We start from the raw sequence: 22,172 nt of genomic DNA, 5'->3' as shown, positions 1-22,172 counted from the left end.
TGAAAGTAAAAAATGAATTGAAAAGGGCTTTTTTTCATATAAAAAACAAAATGACAAGACAAACAAACGATTAAACAAAACATATACAACAAAAAAAATCCCATTTCCTCATTCAAGAAAATACTTACAATTTTATTTCATTTTCCTTTATTGAAAGTTATATGTTTAAATGATCCGATAAACCCTCATAAAAATGCAATTGCTGATTTATTATTTAATATTGGGTGGCAAATCTAATTTCTTTTAATATGATCATTGATTTGTTAAAACTGATTTCACTCCCTACGTACCAAAATTTAATTTCTCTCATAAAGCACAGGTTTGTAATCATAACCAATATTACAAGACACAAGAGAGAACCCGCTGGACCATACAACACATAACTAATTTAGAGCGATTAATCTAACTCAACTAAAATTCAACACATGGACTTGTTTGACATTTGGTTTCTCTCTTGATTTCAGCAGACAGGACTGATGGGAACCCCTCTCTTGGGTTCATATGGCGTTGTCCTGGTAACCATCTTGATGCAGTCTATGATGGGACAGACACTGAGGCACAGTGTGCAGCCTGTGCAGCTGTCAGTCACAATGGGGAAGTGGGTCTCTGGATCAAACTGTATAGCCTATAAAGAAAGATTTGAATGCTTTAGACATTTTTATTAATTAATACATAAACACATATCCATAATTACATCTATTATCCTTATTTCTGAATAGAATACTGTAATTAAGCACTGGGAGTAATGGAGATACTGAATTAGACACAAAAAAATGACATACTTGGTAACCAGAGTCATTGCAGGTCATGTAACATTTGCCACAGTTGATACACATCTCCTCATCAATCACAGCCTGGACCTGTTTGCAACACAGATGAGCCACATGTCAATCAAATAATCCAAGTTTTATTTTGCTTTTCAACAAATGAAACATGTTTAAAAATATTTGAATCTAGAAAGTTTCGCTTTGAATGATAGAAATCAGAAAACGACCCCACCTGCTCTATGTTGTCAAGATCCTGGTATGCTCCGATGTAACGTAATGCTCTTGCTATTACATCCTAAAAAAATACACACAAATTCCATGAAGTCATGCGCTCAAAAGCAACACAAAGTGAGCATACAAGTACACTACTTTCTCAAACCTTAACAGCAGGAACAGATTTTTTCGGCAGTTGGCTTTTATCTTTTGAACTTTTGACTTCATCATCACCGTCATTAGGTTTGAGGTTTTTCTTGTAATCAGCGATAATATCTTTCTTCCTCTGCAGGTATGGACCGAAGCTTGGGAGGCTCTGAAAGGATCACTCAAAACATATTAAGATTTGTCCAAATTAGCCTACAAGTAAGTAAGTAAGAAAGAAAGTAAGTAAGTAAGTAATTTAAAGTAGTGTCAAACCTTATCACACGAGGGGCCAAACGGTTGTAGCATTCTTTAAGAGGTTACGATATTGTGTTTTTATTCTTAGAGGCTTTATCTATCTTAATTTTCCTTGAAATCCTTCTTTAATGGAAGACTACGTACAACTGTTGACACTGATAATTAATAATAACTTAGCTTAGCTTAAACACCGATATCTTCATCAGTAACAATATCAACAAGAACATTTATCTAATATACAGTTATCCAATGGGCCACAAAACATGAGGTATGTGGCCTACAAGATATTTTATTTACTAATTATTTGGAATAATACTGTAGAATGATGTCATAAGATATTTTTAATCAAATTCAACTAGCATCAGAAGGCAGAAATACCAATTTAGAATAATCAGAAGATGTTTTTCAGCTGCAATGGCTTTTTCTTCCCAACCTTGTCAAAGTTACTCAAAATTTTAGTTTTCTTGACTATAAAATGTTCATCTCTTTGATCCCATCTGCAGAATATTATTAGATACAATTTTTGTATTACATATATTTTACCTCTCCAACCAGATCTTCCAGTCTGGGGATTGGTTTACCCTTCTGGTGTCTCTCTGTTGGTGGAGACTGACCATCCCAGCCCTGTAGCTCCAGACTCTTCAAGTATAAAAGGGCCTTTAAACCTAGACAAAAGCACCGGCATATACACCGTTAACCTCTCACAGTAACTCCAGTACATCCATAGTTGTAGTCCCTGTACATACCCACACAATAATCCTCAATCACGGTGAAGTCCTGATTCTGAACAGCACTGCATATCTGTGGTTATTGGAAAAAAAGTTAGTTAAACCAGAATAAAATTCTTTTTTTTTATATTTGTACTGTCTTTATTTGAAAAGTAAATTGATGTTAAATTGGAAGAAGATATGAACACTTTATTTTTGAACTTTGGAATGAGATAACTCTTGGTTGCTGTTCACTGCTTGTTGCACTTGATCAGGTAATCCAGGGATAAGTAAAGTGGGGGCAGCTCTGGAGAGGATGAAGGGTGGGACTATAATTGTCACCGATAACATCACAGTTGAGGTGTGGAAGTGTTCAGCAGACTTTTCAACAGAAAAATACAAAGTTTGAAATATTAGTGTATCAAATCGATTCTCTGTTTCATTACTAATATATATTACAACATTTGAATTAATTCATTAATTACACATTTTAATGCACTTTAATATAATTCTAACTAATATTCCACAACCTCTCTCCTATTAATATTTTGGACAGCTAGATAATTTAAGAAACCAAAAGTCAACAATGGATCCATTACCTGCAGCACAGATGCGCCTGCGTGAAGAAACTGTAGTCCAGTTTCTGCTGAGTCAATGCCTCCAGTTGCCAGCACAGGGAAACCAGGAATTTCTCTCGCAATGGCCGAAACGGCTCTGAGTGCAATGGGTCTGATGGCATTTCCTACACAAACATGTTAGATAAGTTGGAATGGTTACAAAAATGACCTCATTTTTAGCATCAGTTAGTGAAATGTTTCCATAAGCTAAAATAGCTTATATGACCTAAAATATTCAGATTTAAGTTAATATGTATGTTATCAGATAGAACATGACGGTAAAATCCTGCAAATATATTTTCAACAATCATAGAGATATTTCCCATTAAATAAACCTATTTCACTAAAGACATTGTGTAAAGTTTGAATTTTGCACCTGACACTCCGCCATATGTGGTACGTTTGCCAACCCCAACACTGGGCCAGGGGGAACCATCTGCCTTCAGTCCCATCATGCCCGACACCGTATTAGTGGCCGTAACTCCATCCGCTCCACCTGTGCGATGAGAAGAGCAGTTGATCCGTGAACACACACATCAACACAAAAATCTTAAGTATTGAGTTAACACAATTCATGTCTTCACCTTCATGGGCAGCTTTCGCGATGTCAACGATGTTGGTGACATTTGGAGTGAGCTTGGCAAAGAAGGGAATTGAAGAAGCGGCACGGACCCAGCGACAGATGTTTCGCACCAACACAGGGTCCTGATGATGATATATTTGTTATTATTTTCTAATATGAAAAAAACATACAGGAAATATATAGATAAACCCCATTCTGCAAGTTTTCCTTTACTTCTGTGGAGCAAAGATTTTTGTTCCCTTATTTTATTTTAATTACTAATCTGTGTGTCTGAGATTTAATAAAGATCCTTCTTTTCTCGTTCCTGACAGTGTATTTGGGTTTTTCTCCCAATAACACCTTCCTTTCCTCTGTCCACTTTTGAACTTGTTGCACATTGAACTAATCATACCATTCATTTGACCTCTATATGGATATATGCATAAGTGTTTATTTGCATTGCATTTGCCATTCTCTGGTCGTGTAATCGTTCCCTCTATATTTGCATTATTGTAGCTTCTTTAATCCTGTTCTTCGGTGTTTGCGTTCATATGTTCACATTTATCTAGTCTCAGTGAAATCTGAAGATTAGAAGATCATTCATAACAAAGACCCATTCTAACAATTGATGTGTGGTTTGTGTGTGTACCTGTCCACAGGCGAGTCCCATGCCTCTCTCTCCCATTCCATGAGGACAGGATAAATTCAGCTCTAAAGCATCTGCTCCTGATTCCTGAACACAAAAATTGTGGTGGCAAACATTTTGTATGAGATGCCCAAATCATGTTAATTTCTCCTTACCACCGCCATTTTGGCCAACTCTGTCCAGTCGTCTTTGTTATAGCCACACATGATGCTGGAGATCACAACCTAGTTAAGTAAGAAAACGTTACTACATCGACTCATTGAACCGTCCAGATCTCAGGCCAGACCCCGAACCAAATATTCACATTGTTAGGAAAGTCTTTCTTCAGCTCCGCCACAGACTGACACCAGTAGGAAGCAGTTTTCTCACTGATCAGCTCAATATTCAGGAACGAACCCTGACCAGGTCCGAATACATGACCAGATGTGGTTCCACGCACTATTCGAGGAGACACGTTGGTCACCAGGTCCTGCAAACCAGTGCAACTTATGTTAAAAAACAGAATGAAATGTGTATTGAAAGCTGCTAAGCTAAAATGTTTTTTTTTTTCTAGCAAAGGCAACAACTGACTAGGACCAAACATCTGTTAAGAAGTTACTTCTGGGTAATAAAATAGTCCATGCTTACGTAGCACAAGTAAATGGCAAATCCTTGTTCAGCCTTTTTAAGACTTTCAAACTACATTTGCTGCTATAGTAAAAATGTCTGTCAAGACTGAGTGGAACACAGGAAGGTTATACAATTTTGAGTAGTTGGTTGATGTTGTGTTTCAGTTTCTCTGCATAACTAGTCAAGTTTTTATGTATATTTCAATTTCTCCTACTGATTAATGTTATTATTAATCTGTAAGGGTTAGGTTCCTGAAGATGTTGGGCGGTTGTTTGGAGACGCCCGGCTTAAAGTAGTTTGACATTTTGGCAGTTAGCCTTTCTTCTTGGACTTTGCCGTTTTCTAGTCCGCATTTTGTTACTTTTTTGCAATTTTTTTTACTGAATTTATTCTCTTTTGGGTTTTTCCTCCCTACCACCAAGTCTGGAATTCCCCTGTATGTGATTTTTGGACCGAGACGAATATTTATTGAAGCAAATTGATGTTGAAGACTTTTCGCCATCTTGTGGAAATTTTGTTACACTGCCTTCAATTGGTGTGTTTGGTATTAAATAATTCCCTTTAATAAATAATTCTGCTTTGCATTGTTATTGTCTCCTGCTCCTGGGTCTAATTGTCTAATAACTCATGACATTATTGACATTTTTTGTGGATTTCTGTGTTTTGTCACATTCAGCTGGTGGGTAACATAAATCATTACATGGGCCCCAATTACCTACGTAATACAAAAAGATTTGAAAAAAATACCCAAAAAGCAAACAAAAACTTTTTTTTTTTGCCAGCCAGTGGAAAAAATGAAAATTCAAGGCATTCAGGATGCAATGTCTAAACATAAGTTCCTATAGCTCACTAAAATGTTACTTATGTTATAATATGATTATGTCTTATAATAAGTGTATCCTACAAAGCGTCATACCTTATCCAATCCAAAAGTTTTGGTCAAAGCAAATCCCCATCCTTGCTCAAAAGCTCTCCTGATCATGGCAGTACTGGTGGTGGGTGGTGCAGAGGCTAGGCCGAAAGGATTAGGAAATTTAATCCCACAGACCTCCACGCTGATGTCTACCTGGTCAATGGCAGTGTAAAACATCGGCAGTTTTGGGACGTTGTCCACTATTTTTCCATACAGGTGCTGGAGGAAGACAGAGCACATGGATGTGAATACTTATATTCTTTTAATATCTTTTCGGCTTTACCTGTATGTATTTGTGAATGTGCCAAGATGCCTGCTTGCCGTCGTTCGTTGATTCCACCGTGGTATTTGCTAATCCAGCAATGTCCCCGCCAGCAAACACCCAAGACTCACTGGTCTGCATGGTGTCAGAGTTGACCTCAGGGGTACCCCAGCGGGTCAGCTTCAAGGGAGCCATGGCATCAGTCACTGCAAACAAATAGGGACTAAAATGAATCTTGCAGCATCAATTACCTCAACATTTTTAAATGTCTTCTATTTGGAATACTGTATATTCTTGGGGATTATTTGGGCAGTGGCAAAAATACATTTATTACACATTTAATATCAGTCATCGCTGAGGATATAAGAATATTTTCCTCCAATATAGTTTTCAGTTACCTGTGGTCTCATTGAGCATGGAGCCGAAGGCACTGATGATATAATCAGCCTTCAGTCTGACCACTTGGTCCTCATCTTCAACCCAGTTCCCATCGTCATCTTGCTCTGTGCGACAGAACTGGAGTCCAGCTACACGACCGTTCTTCAGGATGACCTCACGTGGAGACAAGAAGGGCAGGAACTCGCACTTCTCCTCTTTCGCCAACTCCATCTGAGAAGGATACACACACTTGTTTGATCACCTTTATGTACAGCACAATGCACTAGGACATAATTAATTAATGTTCGTATTAATTTATCGATAAGCCACCTTTTACCATGATGTAAAAAATGGTAACACGAAGGTATAGTCTAGAACATAGTTATGAACATAGTTATCTAGCTGTTCAAGAAACCATAAATGCACTTTAAATGTGTTTTAACAGACTTTGTCCATGTTGCCGTCAGCATTGATTAATGAATAACTTGTGAGAAACAGCATGCATCAGGGCCTTTAAAGGGTTCAGGTGAATAGAATTATTTTAAATTCTGCATGTCTGTACTTAGATAAAGACTTTCCATTAAAGATCTACAAAGATATACATATTTTTAGGGGTTTCAAGAGTTTCTCGGAGCCTCCAGGGCAGCAATGGTGTGATTTGTTTAAACACTTAGAGCTCTTGGGTGAGTTTCTGTTTTTTCTGGTAGTTCCAAAAAGTCCCTCAGTACTCTATCTGACCCACTGCTGTAAAGTAGTTTGGTTGTAAAATTACACTCACATACAATCTTATTGGGTTGACCAGACAAAAATACGTAGTGAAGATAATCGTTGAATTAATCACTAGTGAGTTTTACTACATGAGCCATCACTATTAAAATTAATCTGATTATAACCTAAATATAGAGAAAAGCTCCTTATGTTAAATAATTTGGTTTAAGAACTTAAGAACTTTTATGGTACCATCCCTATTTAAAACACAAGTAAGTAGTATTTACCAAATAACATATTCATATCTTTATTATGTTGGCTTGCCACTGCATTTACATAAGTGCCTTAACACTTTTAAATGGAATAGAAGCACAAAAACAAAATCAGCATTGTTAAAAACTAAAATGTGGTAAGTGATACATGTGACATACACAAGCAAAAGAAAAACATCGAACAACATTGGAAAATGAAGAAACAAAAACTCATTCAACCACACATACCTCCTCAGGAACAGCTCGGATGTTTGTGAATCCCTTTCGGAAGCAGACATAGACTCTCTTGGCTCCACATCGCAGAGCAGATGTAGCGCAGTCAAATGCTGTGTCACCAGCTCCCAAAACTATCACCACTCCTCGTAATGTGGGCAGAGAGGAGCGACACTGACACATGCCTGGATCCATACAACAACAGGCTCATTAACTCATCTATGATTCTGGCAGGTCCAACTAGGTTACCTGTCTTGCTGGCTTTAGCTACCATTGGCAAGAAGTCTTTGGATGAGTAAAAGCCTTGATCCATGGTCAAACCCTGAAAGACTTTGGCTCTGTTGGCCTGAGGAAGACCTGAAGGAGTGCATTTTTAATTTAGATGCATGTCTGCAGTAATATTTAGACTGTGCACATGTCAAAAAGTATAAATAAAAATATATACTTACCAATGCCAATGAAGACGGCCTTGTATCCTTCTTCTTTCAGTGATGTCAGACTCATGCTGTCGATCCCCAGACCTTTACCACGAACCACCTTTGAAAATATCAAAGGATCTATTAACTATGATCTGTAAGAGTTAATCAAAATGTTATCACAAAATGTGACACCTGTCTTTAACAAAGCAGAAAGATGAATCGAATATTGAATATTCTACCAATACTAAAAATACATACATTAATCTGAATTTGTGGATCCAAAAAAAGTTTTTAAAATACCTTGACTCCAAGGTCCTTCATTAACTCTATTTCGAACTGGACGACCTCAAATGGAAGCCGGAACTGAGGGATTTCAGATGTGCTGCGAGGGAACACACACTCATGGAAATTATTTATTTGTAAGGAAAAAGCCTTTAATCATTGTCTTGTGTTTATTTGCAAATGTAGAAATATTTTTAAAGTGAAAACTATTTTGTTGGTTTTTACTTCCAAATACCCACCATTTAAACTCTTTTTACCTTTTACTTTTATATTCATTAAACAATAGCAATAATACTGCCAGCAAAAGTACCTTAGTCCACCAGTATACTGCTGCTTCTCAAAGATGGTGAGGTTATCATATCCCAGCCTGGCCAGGAAGGAAGCACAGCTGATGGATGCGGGGCCACAACCAATCAGAGCGATCGGTGCGTGGAACGATTCTGGCATCTCGTCGGCTGGAGGGAGATCAGGGTTCCTGATCTGTGGTATGTTCATTTTACTAAACACCTGTAACACAACATTTTTTATTTTTCACTCTGGTTTGTTGACATTATTATCAACTTCATGTAACATGACACGTGAAATATTATATCAAACTAACCTGAAAAGAATATAAAGTATAAAACACATTTGTTTGTAAGCTGTACCTCAACAGCAAACTGCTGTAAGCCCCCAATGTTGATGGGCCCTTCCTCGGAGGCGTACAGATTGCAGCCCCCCACACACAGCTCCGATGTTGGGCAAACCATCCCACAGGTAAGACCCAAAGGGTTATCAGACAGGATGGCACGTGCTGCTCCATAGTAGTTCTGTCATAAAAACACAGAAGGTAAGACAGAGACCGGAGAGACAACATCTTAAACATCAATGGGTGAAACCTTAGTGGAGATACTGGAGATGAATGTTTTGATGTCCAGGTTTGTTGGACAGCTCTTCTGACAGGGGGCATCTGCACACTTTAAACACCTAAAACAAACCAATGAATACTTCAATAAAGATGATCACGCACTTCAATTAATTTCAAATATGTTACATTATACTGCAAATGGCACCAAAGAAAATAAAGACATGGGTTTCCCTCTTCCTGTCTCACCTGGAAGCTTCACGTAGAGCTCCACGCTCACTCAGAGTGGTGTGTTTAATGTCATCAAAGTTGTTCTCCAACTTCACACAGGACTGGAAGAAAATATTGATATTTAAAAGATGAGTCTAAAGAGTTTGTGTTTCAGCATGTGATTGACTTACGTCGCAGCTCCTGTCAGGGTTTCTCTTCCAGTGTTTCTTCTCCTGCTTTTTGTTGGCTGTGGACATTATCTGGGCATGATTCTTCACCCTGGGGTTGAGAGCTAAGATGCTCTGCAAAAAGAAAGTAACAATATAACTTTACAATGAGTTATAAAAGAGTCACTTTCTAAACAAACTAAAGCAATTTACTTTTTGGTTCTAAAATGTATGCATCCTTACGAATGATGGTATGTTTATAAGTTTTGGGGTGACCCCTCTCTTGAGGTCATTAATCCTGACAAGGTTTTTTAAATTACATTTTTAAATGTCTTTACTAACTCTGATGCACAGCGACAGAATGCGGTAAAGCGTCCACTCTGTTATCTGTCTCCTTGTAAAAAGGGCAACCCTGCTTTAAGGTGAGGTTCTTAGAAGTTTTCATGTTGGTAATGTCAGGGTCAAGTTGATAAGATATCCTGGTCAGGTCAACGACACGCTGGTCTGAGGGTGAAACACTAGTCTAAGATTGGATGTTCAGTTATTTTCATGGTATCAATGTTTTTCAATTTTGATTCAATACAGCTAGTCGTTTGAGTTTCCTGTCCAGTAAATGATCTTCATGTCATGAAGTCAACACGGTCAATAATCAATTTTCTTTCACTGCAAGTATTGGTGTCATGCAACATGTAACTTCCATAAGTCCACTCTAAGCACATGTATGTGATTAAAGATCAGCTAAAGAAAGTTAAAAAAAACCCCACTGTTTTAAACATGCAAAGCATGAATTATCAAGCTTTAAAAAAAATATTTACATATGATTCCATGTCTTATGTTGAAAGTCTAATAACAGATATTTCTACTGATGACATTGCTAGGGGATATTATTAATGTTTACAAAATTAACCATAATCAATCATCTTTATTAGCTTAAACAAATAATCCTGTTTACAATTTAAATTACAAAATGTTTTCTCTGAAAACTGATCACTTTCGTATCATTTTTTTTTTAAGCAATTGCAACAACTAGAAAAACACTTAATTGATGCACTTCACAGGCAAACCATAGAACACCTGTAAAGGTTACCTCAATATCTGGAAGGTCTCTACTCAGCATCATGTTTTGTCCTCATCAAGCTTCAGAGGAGGCTCCTTTATGTCTGACAATGTTCAGGGTAACAGTTCCAGAGCACTGTCCGGCGCCACTCTGCTCTTGACTGGATCTGGCCTGCTGGACAGCAGTAACACCACGGTTTAGGGCCCAGCACAATCCAAAGGGTAAAGTTCAACCCAGAAGTGCTATTGTGCAACTGAAAGTTTAAATAAGATGACAACAGGTCACCAGTTTCGTTATGAGTGAGGCTTGATCAGCATTGCGTGGATGAAGAGACGGAGCTGCTGGTTATGCTCCTGAGGAAACTACACTTTAGTTTTTCACCTGCCTTTTTTAAGCAAGAGTAAGATATTCCTTTATTTACCCAGAGGTGGGGAAATGTATATTGTTCCAGCAGCAATAAGTTGGAACTGTGACCTGTGATGTTGATCTGAGCAGAAATACAAGTCATTACAAATACATTTTGACAAAACGCAACGTTTTTTGACCAATAAGTGCAACTGCAGTCAATCTTTCCGCCATTAATGGACAACAAGGTAAACATTGACCACAGGGTGGATAGTTTGTTAGCTCAATGCTGTAGTCATTTTTTCTCTTCCTATTATTCAACCTCAGTAGTTTGGGAAACCTGTGTCTTAAAAAGACACATTTATTGTAGACGATTCAGGGAGTCAATCAATATCGTCAAATTTTAGGCTAAAAAAGGGGCCAAACTTTTTTATTTTCATTCCTTATTTGGATCTTTCATTTTTGTCGACAACAGACAAACAATCAAGCCACACAACCAATACAACCACATACAGAAACCTGAACTAGGACCAACAGCCAAAAAATAAATAAATAAGGATCCATATGCTGTCAACTTGTAAAGGTGTCATTGATCAATATCAAGTGGTTTATAAAGTCGTTGAGTGGTTTATAAACGTTTAGCTGCGTTGCTAAAAAGGGCCAGTTCAACCCAGAAGTGCTATTGTGCAACTGAAAGTTTAAATAAGATGACAACAGGTCACCAGTTTCGTTATGAGTGAGGCTTGATCAGCATTGCGTGGATGAAGAGACGGAGCTGCTGGTTATGCTCCTGAGGAAACTACACTTTAGTTTTTCACCTGCCTTTTTTAAGCAAGAGTAAGATATTCCTTTATTTACCCAGAGGTGGGGAAATGTATATTGTTCCAGCAGCAATAAGTTGGAACTGTGACCTGTGATGTTGATCTGAGCAGAAATACAAGTCATTACAAATACATTTTGACAAAACGCAACGTTTTTTGACCAATAAGTGCAACTGCAGTCAATCTTTCCGCCATTAATGGACAACAAGGTAAACATTGACCACAGGGTGGATAGTTTGTTAGCTCAATGCTGTAGTCATTTTTTCTCTTCCTATTATTCAACCTCAGTAGTTTGGGAAACCTGTGTCTTAAAAAGACACATTTATTGTAGACGATTCAGGGAGTCAATCAATATCGTCAAATTTTAGGCTAAAAAAGGGGCCAAACTTTTTTATTTTCATTCCTTATTTGGATCTTTCATTTTTGTCGACAACAGACAAACAATCAAGCCACACAACCAATACAACCACATACAGAAACCTGAACTAGGACCAACAGCCAAAAAATAAATAAATAAGGATCCATATGCTGTCAACTTGTAAAGGTGTCATTGATCAATATCAAGTGGTTTATAAAGTCGTTGAGTGGTTTATAAACGTTTAGCTGCGTTGCTAAAAAGGGCCAGCATAATGCAACTCAAAAATAATTTGCATTATCCAGCTTGTGAGTATGTTTGGAATCTTAGCAAATGGTTCAGTGAAAGTTGAGTATTACCCAACTTTGACCTGATGGGAATGTGTTGTAAGCAAGTAGGTTTATTTGTAAAGCGCCTTTCACTGAGCAGGGTCATGTTTATGAAATGTACTCACCACTTAAGCATGTTTATCAAATCCACTTAAACACATATAACATTGTTACACTGTATCACTTATCAAAGGGCGTACGATGACTTGTATGCTAGGTTGGAAAGTAAGGAGGGAGTACTGTACTGTCTATACAGTGCTTATCACTGTATAGAATACATCAAATTGTTAAAAAAAAACAAAAAAACAAATATAGGAAAAATATTAAAAAACTTTTTATTGCACAAGGAAATAATATACATTTCCTACCAACTAATCATTATGACACACAAAGACACTGCAAAAATGTTCAATATATATATATATATATATATATATATATAAAAAACAGATTTAGCAGGAGTGGGGATCGAACCTGTGTCCTTAACATTCACACATTAATTTCAAAAACATTTTAGAATAACTCCTCAACTACAACTACAACAAATTTATGTTACGTAAGTAAGACATCTATGCAACTACACCGGTTAGTTTTTCATTTGAAATTGTTTAAATTGATATTTTCATGCAATATTTCATTCAAAAAATGTGTAATAACTCCTTAATTACAACTCCAATGGCATCAAATTTATGTCACTTATAAAGATCATCAATATGATGTTATATGATGTTACTACTCACTTTTGGTCAAATTTCCTCTGTATCATTTAATAGCCTTTTATTACAACACGTTGTTTATTCTTTGTGACGTAATTCAACTACGGCAGAATCCTCTTGTTTTGACACACAACTCAAAAAATGCCACCTAGTAATAACAATTATTATTAACAGCACAACAATATTTTTGAAGGGTAATGGAATTTTTTTAAAATTTTAACTCAATACATGTAAATGATTTGCCTATAATAATAATGATTATTAACACATTGTTATATATATTTATACGCAAATGTCGAATCTTCCAAGGCCGAGCCAACTTTACCGAAGTCACACACTTAATCCTTATGGCTGAAGAAACAAAGCCAAAGATAGAATAAACAAGTTTGCATTCCAGAAAAAGGAAATGGTTCGTGACTTAAGTTGAAAAAAACCCAAACAATAACAACATTTACATTGAAAATAAATAACAAACTCAAAGTGGAATATTCTATAACTTCCCAACCTAGCCTGAGTTCAGTTCAAGTTATTTTATTGTCAAATATGCATGTATCGAGACATACAGCCTATCTGACCCACGATGCAAAACATTAAATAAGACTTTCAAGAAAATGAATAAAAATAGATAACCAACAAAATGAAATAAATAATCAACAACACTTAAATGATTAACTAAAACTAAACAGAATATAAACAAAAAAAACAACCATACATATGATTTGGTAGAATTACACATCATTACCTCCAGTGTCATCTTATTAATGTACCATTATGAACTTGTTGAAGTTGAAAAGAAGTACTAACCAGGTGTCGCCGCACCACTGTAGGTCCCTCGTAGTATTTTGAAAGAAAAAACAAACACTTCACGCACGCTCCAAAAAAATGTCACCATCCGCAAACGCCCATCACATGAGCACTGAAAAAATCTCTGCGTGTCTAGTTCTAAGTTTACGGTAAAGACGCAAACCTACCAGAAAGCGCTAGGTTATTGGATAGGGTTTTTTGTCCCGGAAAAAGTAAACAATAAAAATGTTCTTCTAATAATCTTGAAACGGTTCTATTCCGCTTTCGTTGGAGTTAATGATTCAAAAATATTAATCTTAAAAAAAACTCCAAAATTGCGGAAAATATTTTATAAGTAAATTAAAAATTTTGAAATATTATTGTAGACATTTAAATTAAATGATGTACTGCCATTATATGTCAATGACAACATTTATATGTATTTATATTAAAACAATCCTTTATAGGTTAATAAAATAGTTTCACTGGATTTCATTATGACCCAAGATGACTTTCTCTACCATCCCCGTTTATTTAGTGAGATATAACTGCAGCAATTAGAAACAAATGATCTTGATGTAACGTCAATGTCAATATGACAGTCATTTTTTTAGAATTTTTTTTTTTAAGAAGTCCACTAGAATGTGATCCATGATGACCTTCCCTATAAATCCGGTGAGATACTACAGTAGGAACTTTTAACAAATAATAAATATTAACCTTCATTTTATGAGGACATTTTTTTTATCATGTAAAAAAACTTGTGTGAGTAAAATATCCTCTATTAGTTACACATATTTCATGAAAAACATTCAAGAATCAGCCATGATTGAGCGTCAATATGACTCTTTATCAAATGGGGGCTAGCGTGGCAGGGCGGCGGACCGTCCCACCAGCGGGGTGAGAGAGAATTAGTGTCTTCTGTTACTTGCCGCTTTTTACTGAACATCCATTTTGTTCACTTAAGTAGTGTAAATTTCAGTAGCTCCATTTGGCACCTGGATCTCCTGAAGGACTCATCCACAAAAATTATCCAGCAGGGATTTTGTCTGTCTGAGAGGATTCTAGTGTGTATGTCAGTGTGTTTGATTTGCAAACGGAGAGGAGTAGCGCATCGTTCAGACTAAATAATCTCTGTATTTAAGTAAGTAGTAGTTGAGATTTCACATCTCAGTACAGTATATTTATGGCACTATTCATTTAGGACGGATGAATAAATAATAAAACCTTAATAGTTGATGAAAATCCAACCCGATTTTCATGTTCAGGTTATGAGCTATTAAGTAATGAAAGTGATGTATTTTCACTGTAGAAATATTGGTTTATTTCCCAGTGACTACAGCACATTTATGCCAATATCATTGTAGTACAATTTATTTTATTTAGAAATTACATAAATAAGCAGAGAAAATAAGCATATGGTTATTGCATATACTGTATATATAACAATTTCATCAATCAATCAATAAAGTTTTACCTTACCTTACCTTATTCTGACAAAAAAAATAAAATAATCATCAGTATTTTCAAATAAAGTGACTTTATTGTGTGTCAGACATCATTTAGATACAGCATAGAGGCAGCTGTGGCGAGAAGAGCAATGACTGAAGCCATGGCAACACCTGGACAACACAAAATGGATAATTATAAATAATTCCGTGTTCATATGTACGTTAAAGCATTTTGACACATACACCTTTGTTATCAAGTCAATTTAATACCTCATCTTGATCTGACATTTAAAATAGACAACTATAAACTCAGGTTCACGTCAATGGCTAACAGATCCCATTTATTTATTTTAGATTTTTAATCGCTTATTTTTTCTTCTCTGAAAACGGCTAAAGAAAACAAGAATAGACCAGATATACTGGTTAAAACATTATGAAGAAATGCTTGATATTGTGTTTGTAGATAGAAATGTCCGAATATTCAGAATTACTTTAATTTAAATGCTGATTTAATGCTAGGTATGAGCACAACAAGAGCCATAAACATTGTTTTTAACCATTTATAGTGTGACAGACAAGAAAAAATGATTTTCTTACCAATATAGTTTTTTTTCTTGGGCTCAATGACTGCTGGGCTTTCTTCCTTGAGCTCTGCACAAAACAAAAGCAGAATTTGAAATGAATATGCAGGTTTTAAAAAATAAAACCTCATCAATGTGACTTGAAATATATTAATTAAAGAGCCGTGGAATCAAGAACACGGAGTTGAAGAACATTAAAAAAAATTTAATAAAAGTAACTTTTTATTCAACGTTAAACTTTACATGTTTAACTTAAATGTCAGGTCAAATTTCATGTTTTTTGAGGGTAAATAAATAGACATATGCAAAACAATGCAACAGGCGTGTATGGAAAGGTTGACACCTGCAGTATATTTGCTATGTAGAACTTCAACCGTCTCCTGACTGGTGTCCAAGTCGTCCTCTTTCACGTCAATGTCCAGCATTTCTTTAAAGCGTTCAATCAACTCAGTCGTGTCCTCGCCACTGAACTGGTAGTCACACACACTCAGTGGCCCAGTGGTGTTGATGAGAGTGAACACGCGCTGAGGAAGAGCGAGTCGTCCTGCCAGAGTGACAACACACTTTTCATTATATGTCAACTGAACTCCAACTGTATGAGATGTTCTAGCTCATGCTAATGGACCCTGCTGTATGTACCTGCACCTCCTCTGTTCAACTCTTCGGTTGCAAGCAGCTCCTCTACAAGCATCCGAACCCTGGTCACCAGTGTTGACACCAAATCCCTCTTCAGCAGCTTCACAAATCAAATGAATCATAAATGACAGACTTGGAGCTACAACATTTTCAAATAGTACCTTCTCCACTTGTTTCGTCTTTGGTTTGTTGTTGTGTACGTAGGCGCGGCCGTGGATTGTTCCACAGATTGACAGACTTCCGTGGCATGGTTGGATAACGTCTTTTGAGCTCCGATGATCCTGGGACTGCAACAGAAATGTCCATATTAATGCAGGTCTCACTGCAATTTTCATTTTCATTTCACTTTGTTGTTCATTCGTTTATTTCCGCTTTGTCAAAGTAAATGGGACTTAGTCAAAAGTTGATACATAACCAAATACAATCGAAATGTAACGTTTTTTTCCATCTTGAGTATACAATCGAAGACATAACAGATAACAGTTGATATAGGGATAATCATTGAACTAACAGGGGATTCCACACATTTTTTACTAGACTTATCTGTATAAAAGGCACAATAATTCAAATCAATTGAAAAAACAGAGATCTGTTTTTCTTAGCGCTTGCACTGGAAAGGAAAATCTTGGCCGAAAACTGAAAACCGAAAATGAGGTTAACAAGGCAAAATACCGAAGCCCCCCCAAAAGTACCATTTTAATCATGGTAGTACCTGTTTGTTTAGCACTGCCTTTCCTGATGACAACATTTTTTGCCGTGTTATTATTGTAATGGGTCACATTCAACTTGAATCTTGCCTTCAATTCTCTGTGCACGAAATTAGTTTTTCATTCCTATGGATCTGAAAGTTGAGAACATAAGAATATATCGAACATATATTGTGATTTTTTCAGGCGACCTGACTAAGAAAGGCACCTCCAAAAACATAATATTTAAACCAACTAGAAGGTAACAACTACAAAACAAACACTAAGCAACTAGACAAACATTCAGTGCATGAGTTTTGGTCACAGTAATCATTTAAAAACATAGACACGGTTCAGTGGATCATTGTTTGTCTTTTAGGATGAAGCAGAAAGCATGAAGTGAAATTAATACTTGTAGTTTTAGTTCAGTTTAGAGATTATTCCGAAAAGATGTGGCAGAGAAACTGAAAGCTTTTTGTCCCATTTCAGTCCTAACGTGTGGAGCAGATATGTTCAAAATGTCATTTCAACACAAGGCATAATGGTTCCTGGTTCACTGATGAAAAGTGCTTAAACAGGCAGGAACCAAGCCCAACTTTAATAATCTACATGTCCGAACTCATTCTCACATCCTTATATCATCACCATGATGCCATTTTTGGTGGTTGAATTTGTGGCGTACCCCTAGTTTTTATTTCTAGTCTTTTCTGATATGATGACATCTCCAATGTCTCACCGTCAACTCTTTCTTTGACAGCCAGATTGATTACCTTTGACCTTAAAACTGAATCATATCTTATCTACGTCTTCATCATGAGGGTGTGACAAGACGCACTGCTAGAGCACTACATGGAGAATGTTAACTTCAAAACATTGTATAAGCAGCAGAGGTCAACATACGAGGAAAATTAGTGGCTTATAGACCTAAAATTATATAAACGGTATAACATATTTTTTGATCAAAGCTAAACAAAATACATTTCTTACCTTGACCAGCAGCTGTGCATGGTAATTCTGCCTCCCACTTCTTTTCTGGAAATTAAACAATAAAAACTTCCATGTAAAAATATAAATTTACATTTACAATCAAGTTATGTACAGTATTCTAAAATATTTTAGACAAGTTACCTGAGCTGCCTAATAATGAAGTTATTTGTTCGCATGTTAAAATGTAATTCAATTGTTGAGCATAATAATATTTAGTTTGCTATACTGATTCAGGGGGGGGGTTAGTATCAATGTAATTCACAAAAGGTAATTCATTCATTAATTTTCTATGCCGCTTATTCCCTTTGCGGGGGGCTGGAGCCCATCCGTGTTTATTCGGGCTAGAGGTAGCGGACACCTTGGACAGGACACAAGTCTGTTGCAGGGCACACCAAGGCACACAACCATTCAAAAACACACTCAGACCTACGGCCAATTTCAAGCTCTGTTTCTTTTGGACTACAAGTTGACTCCCTCCCGACCTGGAAACAAACTGGCAACCTTTTTGCTGCGAGGCGATTGCATTAACCACTGTGCCACCATGCGCCCTCACAATAGGTACATTTAATTCTTTACCAGAGCAGTCTTAAAGCAGCAATATGCAATATTGAAAACCTAGTGTAACTGCAATGTTGTGGCTCCTTGGCGCGTAGTTGTCATGTATAGCTTTTGTATTAGAATCCAAAACAATACAAAGACTCTTGTTGTGTCATTAGATCTTCCTGGTAACAAAAGTCTATCAGTAATTTATATGAAAACACTGTCCAAGACCTAATGATGTATTGAAGTAGTTTGATGGTCTTATGACAATCACAAACTCTGCGGGCATGTCGTCCTGGCAGTTAAGCGTTGAAGAACTTCATTAAAATAAGAGCTAGAGTTTTACTTCACAAGTCAGGACAATTCAATATTGAACCAATCTTAACAAAAAAAAAAATATAAACTATGTAAAAAGTGAGATATTGCTGCGACAGCCAAGATTTTCTTGAAATATATTCCAAATATTGAGATCACTGAATATATGCCAAATTATTATTTGGTTTGGGTTTTTGACAAAGACACGAAATACAAGTACAACATAAAACTAGTTTAAGTTTCGTCATCACACAAAATGTTTTCCACAGTGTCGTCAACCTTGTCATCTCAAGTAACCTGCACACACAAAACACAGATAACCGGTTCCACAAGCAAATGTTGTTGAGCAATATCCATCCAAACAACCTTTGAGTTTGTTTGTCAAACTTGTTAACACATGGTGAGAAAAACACAGTGAACGTTTGAGCACATGTCCTGCCAACCTGTCCTGATATGAAGTCTGCATCTTCGAGCAGCTTAACTCCGTCAAACAGAAAGACTCCAGTCCCAATCTGCTGCGCCCATGTTTTCAGACTCCCCTGAAACACAGAGGTGTAACAACTAAAAATACAGAAGCTGGAGGTTGAGTCACTAACATTTAATATTTTGGCAAATATATATATTTTTTGGTAATCCTAAATGGGCAGAAACGGCATGAGTTTGATCTCATGAAATGTCAGAAAGTCGGCAAAAATTTAAAACAGGTAAACAGTTTACCTAAAAGTTAAAACACACTCATGAATACCTTCAGACATTTTTCCAGGTTATCGATTTCCGAGGAGCTGAACAGAGGAAATAACATGTCCACGTGGAGACCACAGGTCACTGTAGACCACGAGGAGCTCACACCAGACTGGTACTTCCAGTCTGCAGGCTTGGCCATACTCTGAAAATATATATATATTTTTTAATATGTTCACAGATTATTTTGCATATGTAAAATGTGGTTTAACAAACCTTTTGATCTTTAACGTCAAAGGTTTTGCAGACAATTCTGAGGTGAACGGGTCAAAGATCAGCAACAGCATTGTGCTAAATCTGGTGCAGCCATCTTTTTAATGTAACTGCACATTGTCCTTTTAAATAAATAAACTTAAATTCTTCATACAGTGCTTCAATCTTAAAACAAAAGGATACTTTCGGGTTTTGCGATTGACATGTAGCATGACACGCTCCGTGACATCTTCATCGTTGGGAGTCCACAGATGGTCAGTGGAAACCAGGTTTTCCACGGCAACAAGTAGCTACAGAGAGAGAAATTATACTAATTATACATTGAACAACACAAATCATAAAAAAATTTTCTTCGTTTAGGCTATAATTTTCAAGTAGAGTATAGTTTAACTGATTTTGAACAAACACCCCAATATTATGTATGTAATACCATGTCTAAAAGTGTTTTTTGTAATACATATTTTTTATTTTTTGCTGGAATTTCTTTGCAAAACAGCCTCAAGAATATTATGGTTAGATAAGAACCTATCAACCTCATAAATCTTTGTCTTCAGAACGATCGAAGAGCCTGCAGTTATAAATAATCCTATAAACTCCAACTTCTGACCACTATAAAACATTTTGTGCAATAAAAATGACATTTTTTATCTTGAATATACATGTACATTAGAACAACATTACATTGCAACTTATTTTTCTGATATATAGTCACCACTTTTCTTGTCTTTTATGATCATTCCACAATCTTTTGCTACCACTTTCCTAGATCAGGACCTTAAATTGATTTTGCTTTTTTGACCCCCTTATTTCTTTTTAAACTAATGCGCTTTTACTAGCTGAACTCTGTCAACTTATTTTCTTTCTTTCTACCTGTAACCCATTTACGGTTTCTTGCCCTGTACGATCACACTCCTCTGAGGACTCTTCTTGTCTCTTTGTAGCCTGACCAACATCATATCATCCTGAATTTCAACAATTTAATCTCAGCCTTCACAATTTTCCTTTTCCTAGTCACACGCAAAATGACACCTCAGCCAGTGACTTGTCCTGCAAAACCGCACAACAAAAGTCATTTCACAAAGCTTCCTTAAGGTAACCTCTACTGCCACCCAATGTGCAGGGGATGTATTGCAGATGTATTGACTTTGCTGCTGCTTTACAATCTTTAAACCTGTAATTTCTTTTTTCTGACATGCTTGTACAAACATATTATTTCGAATAAAAATGGTTGGTAAATCAGTGTAATTTCTTTATATTATAGATTATATTATTAAAACATACATTGTCCTACAGATTTTGCTTTTAATTTCTCCAACAAGGCCACAACAAACCCATTTCGAACAGGGGTCAGATCAGAGGGTTTGGGAAAGCTTTCTTTCTTGCTTGCATATTTGCTCAGAAACAGGTAAAATGTTATTTTAAATTTCCAAGTATTATTTGAGTTTCAACAATTGATTCTCCACTGCAACAATGACACACTTGCAAACACACAATTAAGCAGAAGAACAACTATGAATATGATGATCCTTAAATGACTCCTTATTAATTATTATTTTATTATTTATTATTATTGTCTAGAATACAAGGAAGACAACCTGCCTCAAATTCTACTTGTAATGTGCCTCGTGAACCTCACCTGGCGAAGTGAGGTTTGGATGTCTTTGGATTCACCTTCAGTAATGATGAACACTCCTAAAATGGAGAGACCACCAGGCAGCATCCTTGATACCTGTTGTCAAATAAACATGTATGCAAAGATGAATGAATATGTAGGATATATATCATGATAACTGAACCAACCTGACGGGCATGCTCAGTGATCCAGTCCTTGTCCAGAGAGTCTATAGTGGCCGGTGTGGATTCATCTCTTTGAGGGGTCCGGGATGCAAGAACAACAACGTCTCGCTGGACTAAACTCTAGAATAAGACAATGTCATCTAGAATACTCAACTCGCACAGTTTAAAATATTCCCACTAGGTGTCGACCATTTGTATGGAAATCCTACCTACCTGTCCAACAAGCAGACCAGTAACTGGAACTTTGGTTAGTTCACACAGTCTCGATAAATATATGTCCACAGTCTCTTCCACTATGTACCCTCGGCCCATCGTGTCTGATGATGAGGGGAGAAAACTTTAAATGCATTGCATGACGAAGTGAAAGTATAATGGGGAAAGTAAATAACATTAAAGATGGCAACAGCATGACGTGGACACACGAGATTCCCCTTTAGCACGCAGTTAGGAACTAGGTGAACAACAATGGCTTTTCTTCTGCGTTGCAACACTGTCAATGGCCACAAAATGCATAGCAATTACCTGAAATCTGACTCTTTTCAGAGGAAAGGCTGGTTGAATTTTGACAGCTGGCGGAAACAAATCAGAAGTGGCTGGGACAACATTTACCACAATGCTTTTCTGGATG

At 36.6% G+C, this 22,172-nt stretch overlaps 2 protein-coding genes across 4 annotated transcripts; both read right to left on the bottom strand.

Annotated features, from left to right (window-relative positions):
• Positions 1-103: 103 nt before the first annotated feature.
• Positions 104-13,729, bottom strand: dpydb (dihydropyrimidine dehydrogenase b). 3 transcript variants are annotated; one of them, XM_087810738.1, is made up of 26 exons: positions 13,619-13,729; positions 10,279-10,422; positions 9,216-9,326; positions 9,064-9,146; positions 8,849-8,936; positions 8,618-8,779; positions 8,281-8,477; positions 7,989-8,070; positions 7,719-7,806; positions 7,519-7,626; positions 7,285-7,454; positions 6,097-6,307; positions 5,720-5,904; positions 5,440-5,655; positions 4,219-4,383; positions 4,070-4,138; positions 3,918-4,001; positions 3,291-3,411; positions 3,083-3,202; positions 2,689-2,831; positions 2,129-2,183; positions 1,926-2,047; positions 1,147-1,296; positions 1,000-1,062; positions 783-860; positions 104-625 (listed from the first exon to the last, which is right to left on the bottom strand). In XM_087810738.1, the coding sequence occupies exons 2-26, from the start codon at positions 10,309-10,311 to the stop codon at positions 461-463; spliced, it is 3,069 nt and encodes a 1,022-aa protein (XP_087666864.1). In that variant the 5' UTR covers positions 10,312-10,422; positions 13,619-13,729; the 3' UTR covers positions 104-460. The 3 variants fall into 3 exon arrangements, with proteins under 3 accessions (XP_087666864.1, XP_087666865.1, XP_087666866.1); XM_087810739.1 differs by having other exon boundaries at positions 10,279-10,419; positions 13,619-13,637; XM_087810740.1 differs by lacking the exons at positions 104-625; positions 783-860; positions 1,000-1,062; ... (1 more) ...; positions 1,926-2,047; positions 2,129-2,183 and adding an exon at positions 2,191-2,470.
• A 1,350-nt stretch (positions 13,730-15,079) lies between these two features.
• On the bottom strand, positions 15,080-22,154 carry odr4 (odr-4 GPCR localization factor homolog). The gene is made up of 14 exons (XM_087810775.1): positions 22,067-22,154; positions 21,758-21,861; positions 21,548-21,664; positions 21,384-21,476; positions 19,931-20,037; positions 19,751-19,787; positions 19,539-19,679; positions 19,237-19,332; positions 17,939-17,983; positions 16,427-16,552; positions 16,269-16,365; positions 15,973-16,173; positions 15,646-15,699; positions 15,080-15,219 (listed from the first exon to the last, which is right to left on the bottom strand). The coding sequence occupies exons 2-14, from the start codon at positions 21,854-21,856 to the stop codon at positions 15,149-15,151; spliced, it is 1,284 nt and encodes a 427-aa protein (XP_087666901.1). The 5' UTR covers positions 21,857-21,861; positions 22,067-22,154; the 3' UTR covers positions 15,080-15,148.
• Between the last annotated feature and the right edge of the window lie 18 nt (positions 22,155-22,172).

Source organism: Callionymus lyra, chromosome 16, assembly GCF_982586985.1.
Source record: "Callionymus lyra chromosome 16, fCalLyr1.hap1.1, whole genome shotgun sequence".
Lineage (NCBI taxonomy): Eukaryota > Metazoa > Chordata > Actinopteri > Syngnathiformes > Callionymidae > Callionymus > Callionymus lyra.
The sequence above is the reverse complement of the archived record's forward strand: the minus strand, read 5'-3'. Positions and strand labels throughout refer to the sequence as shown.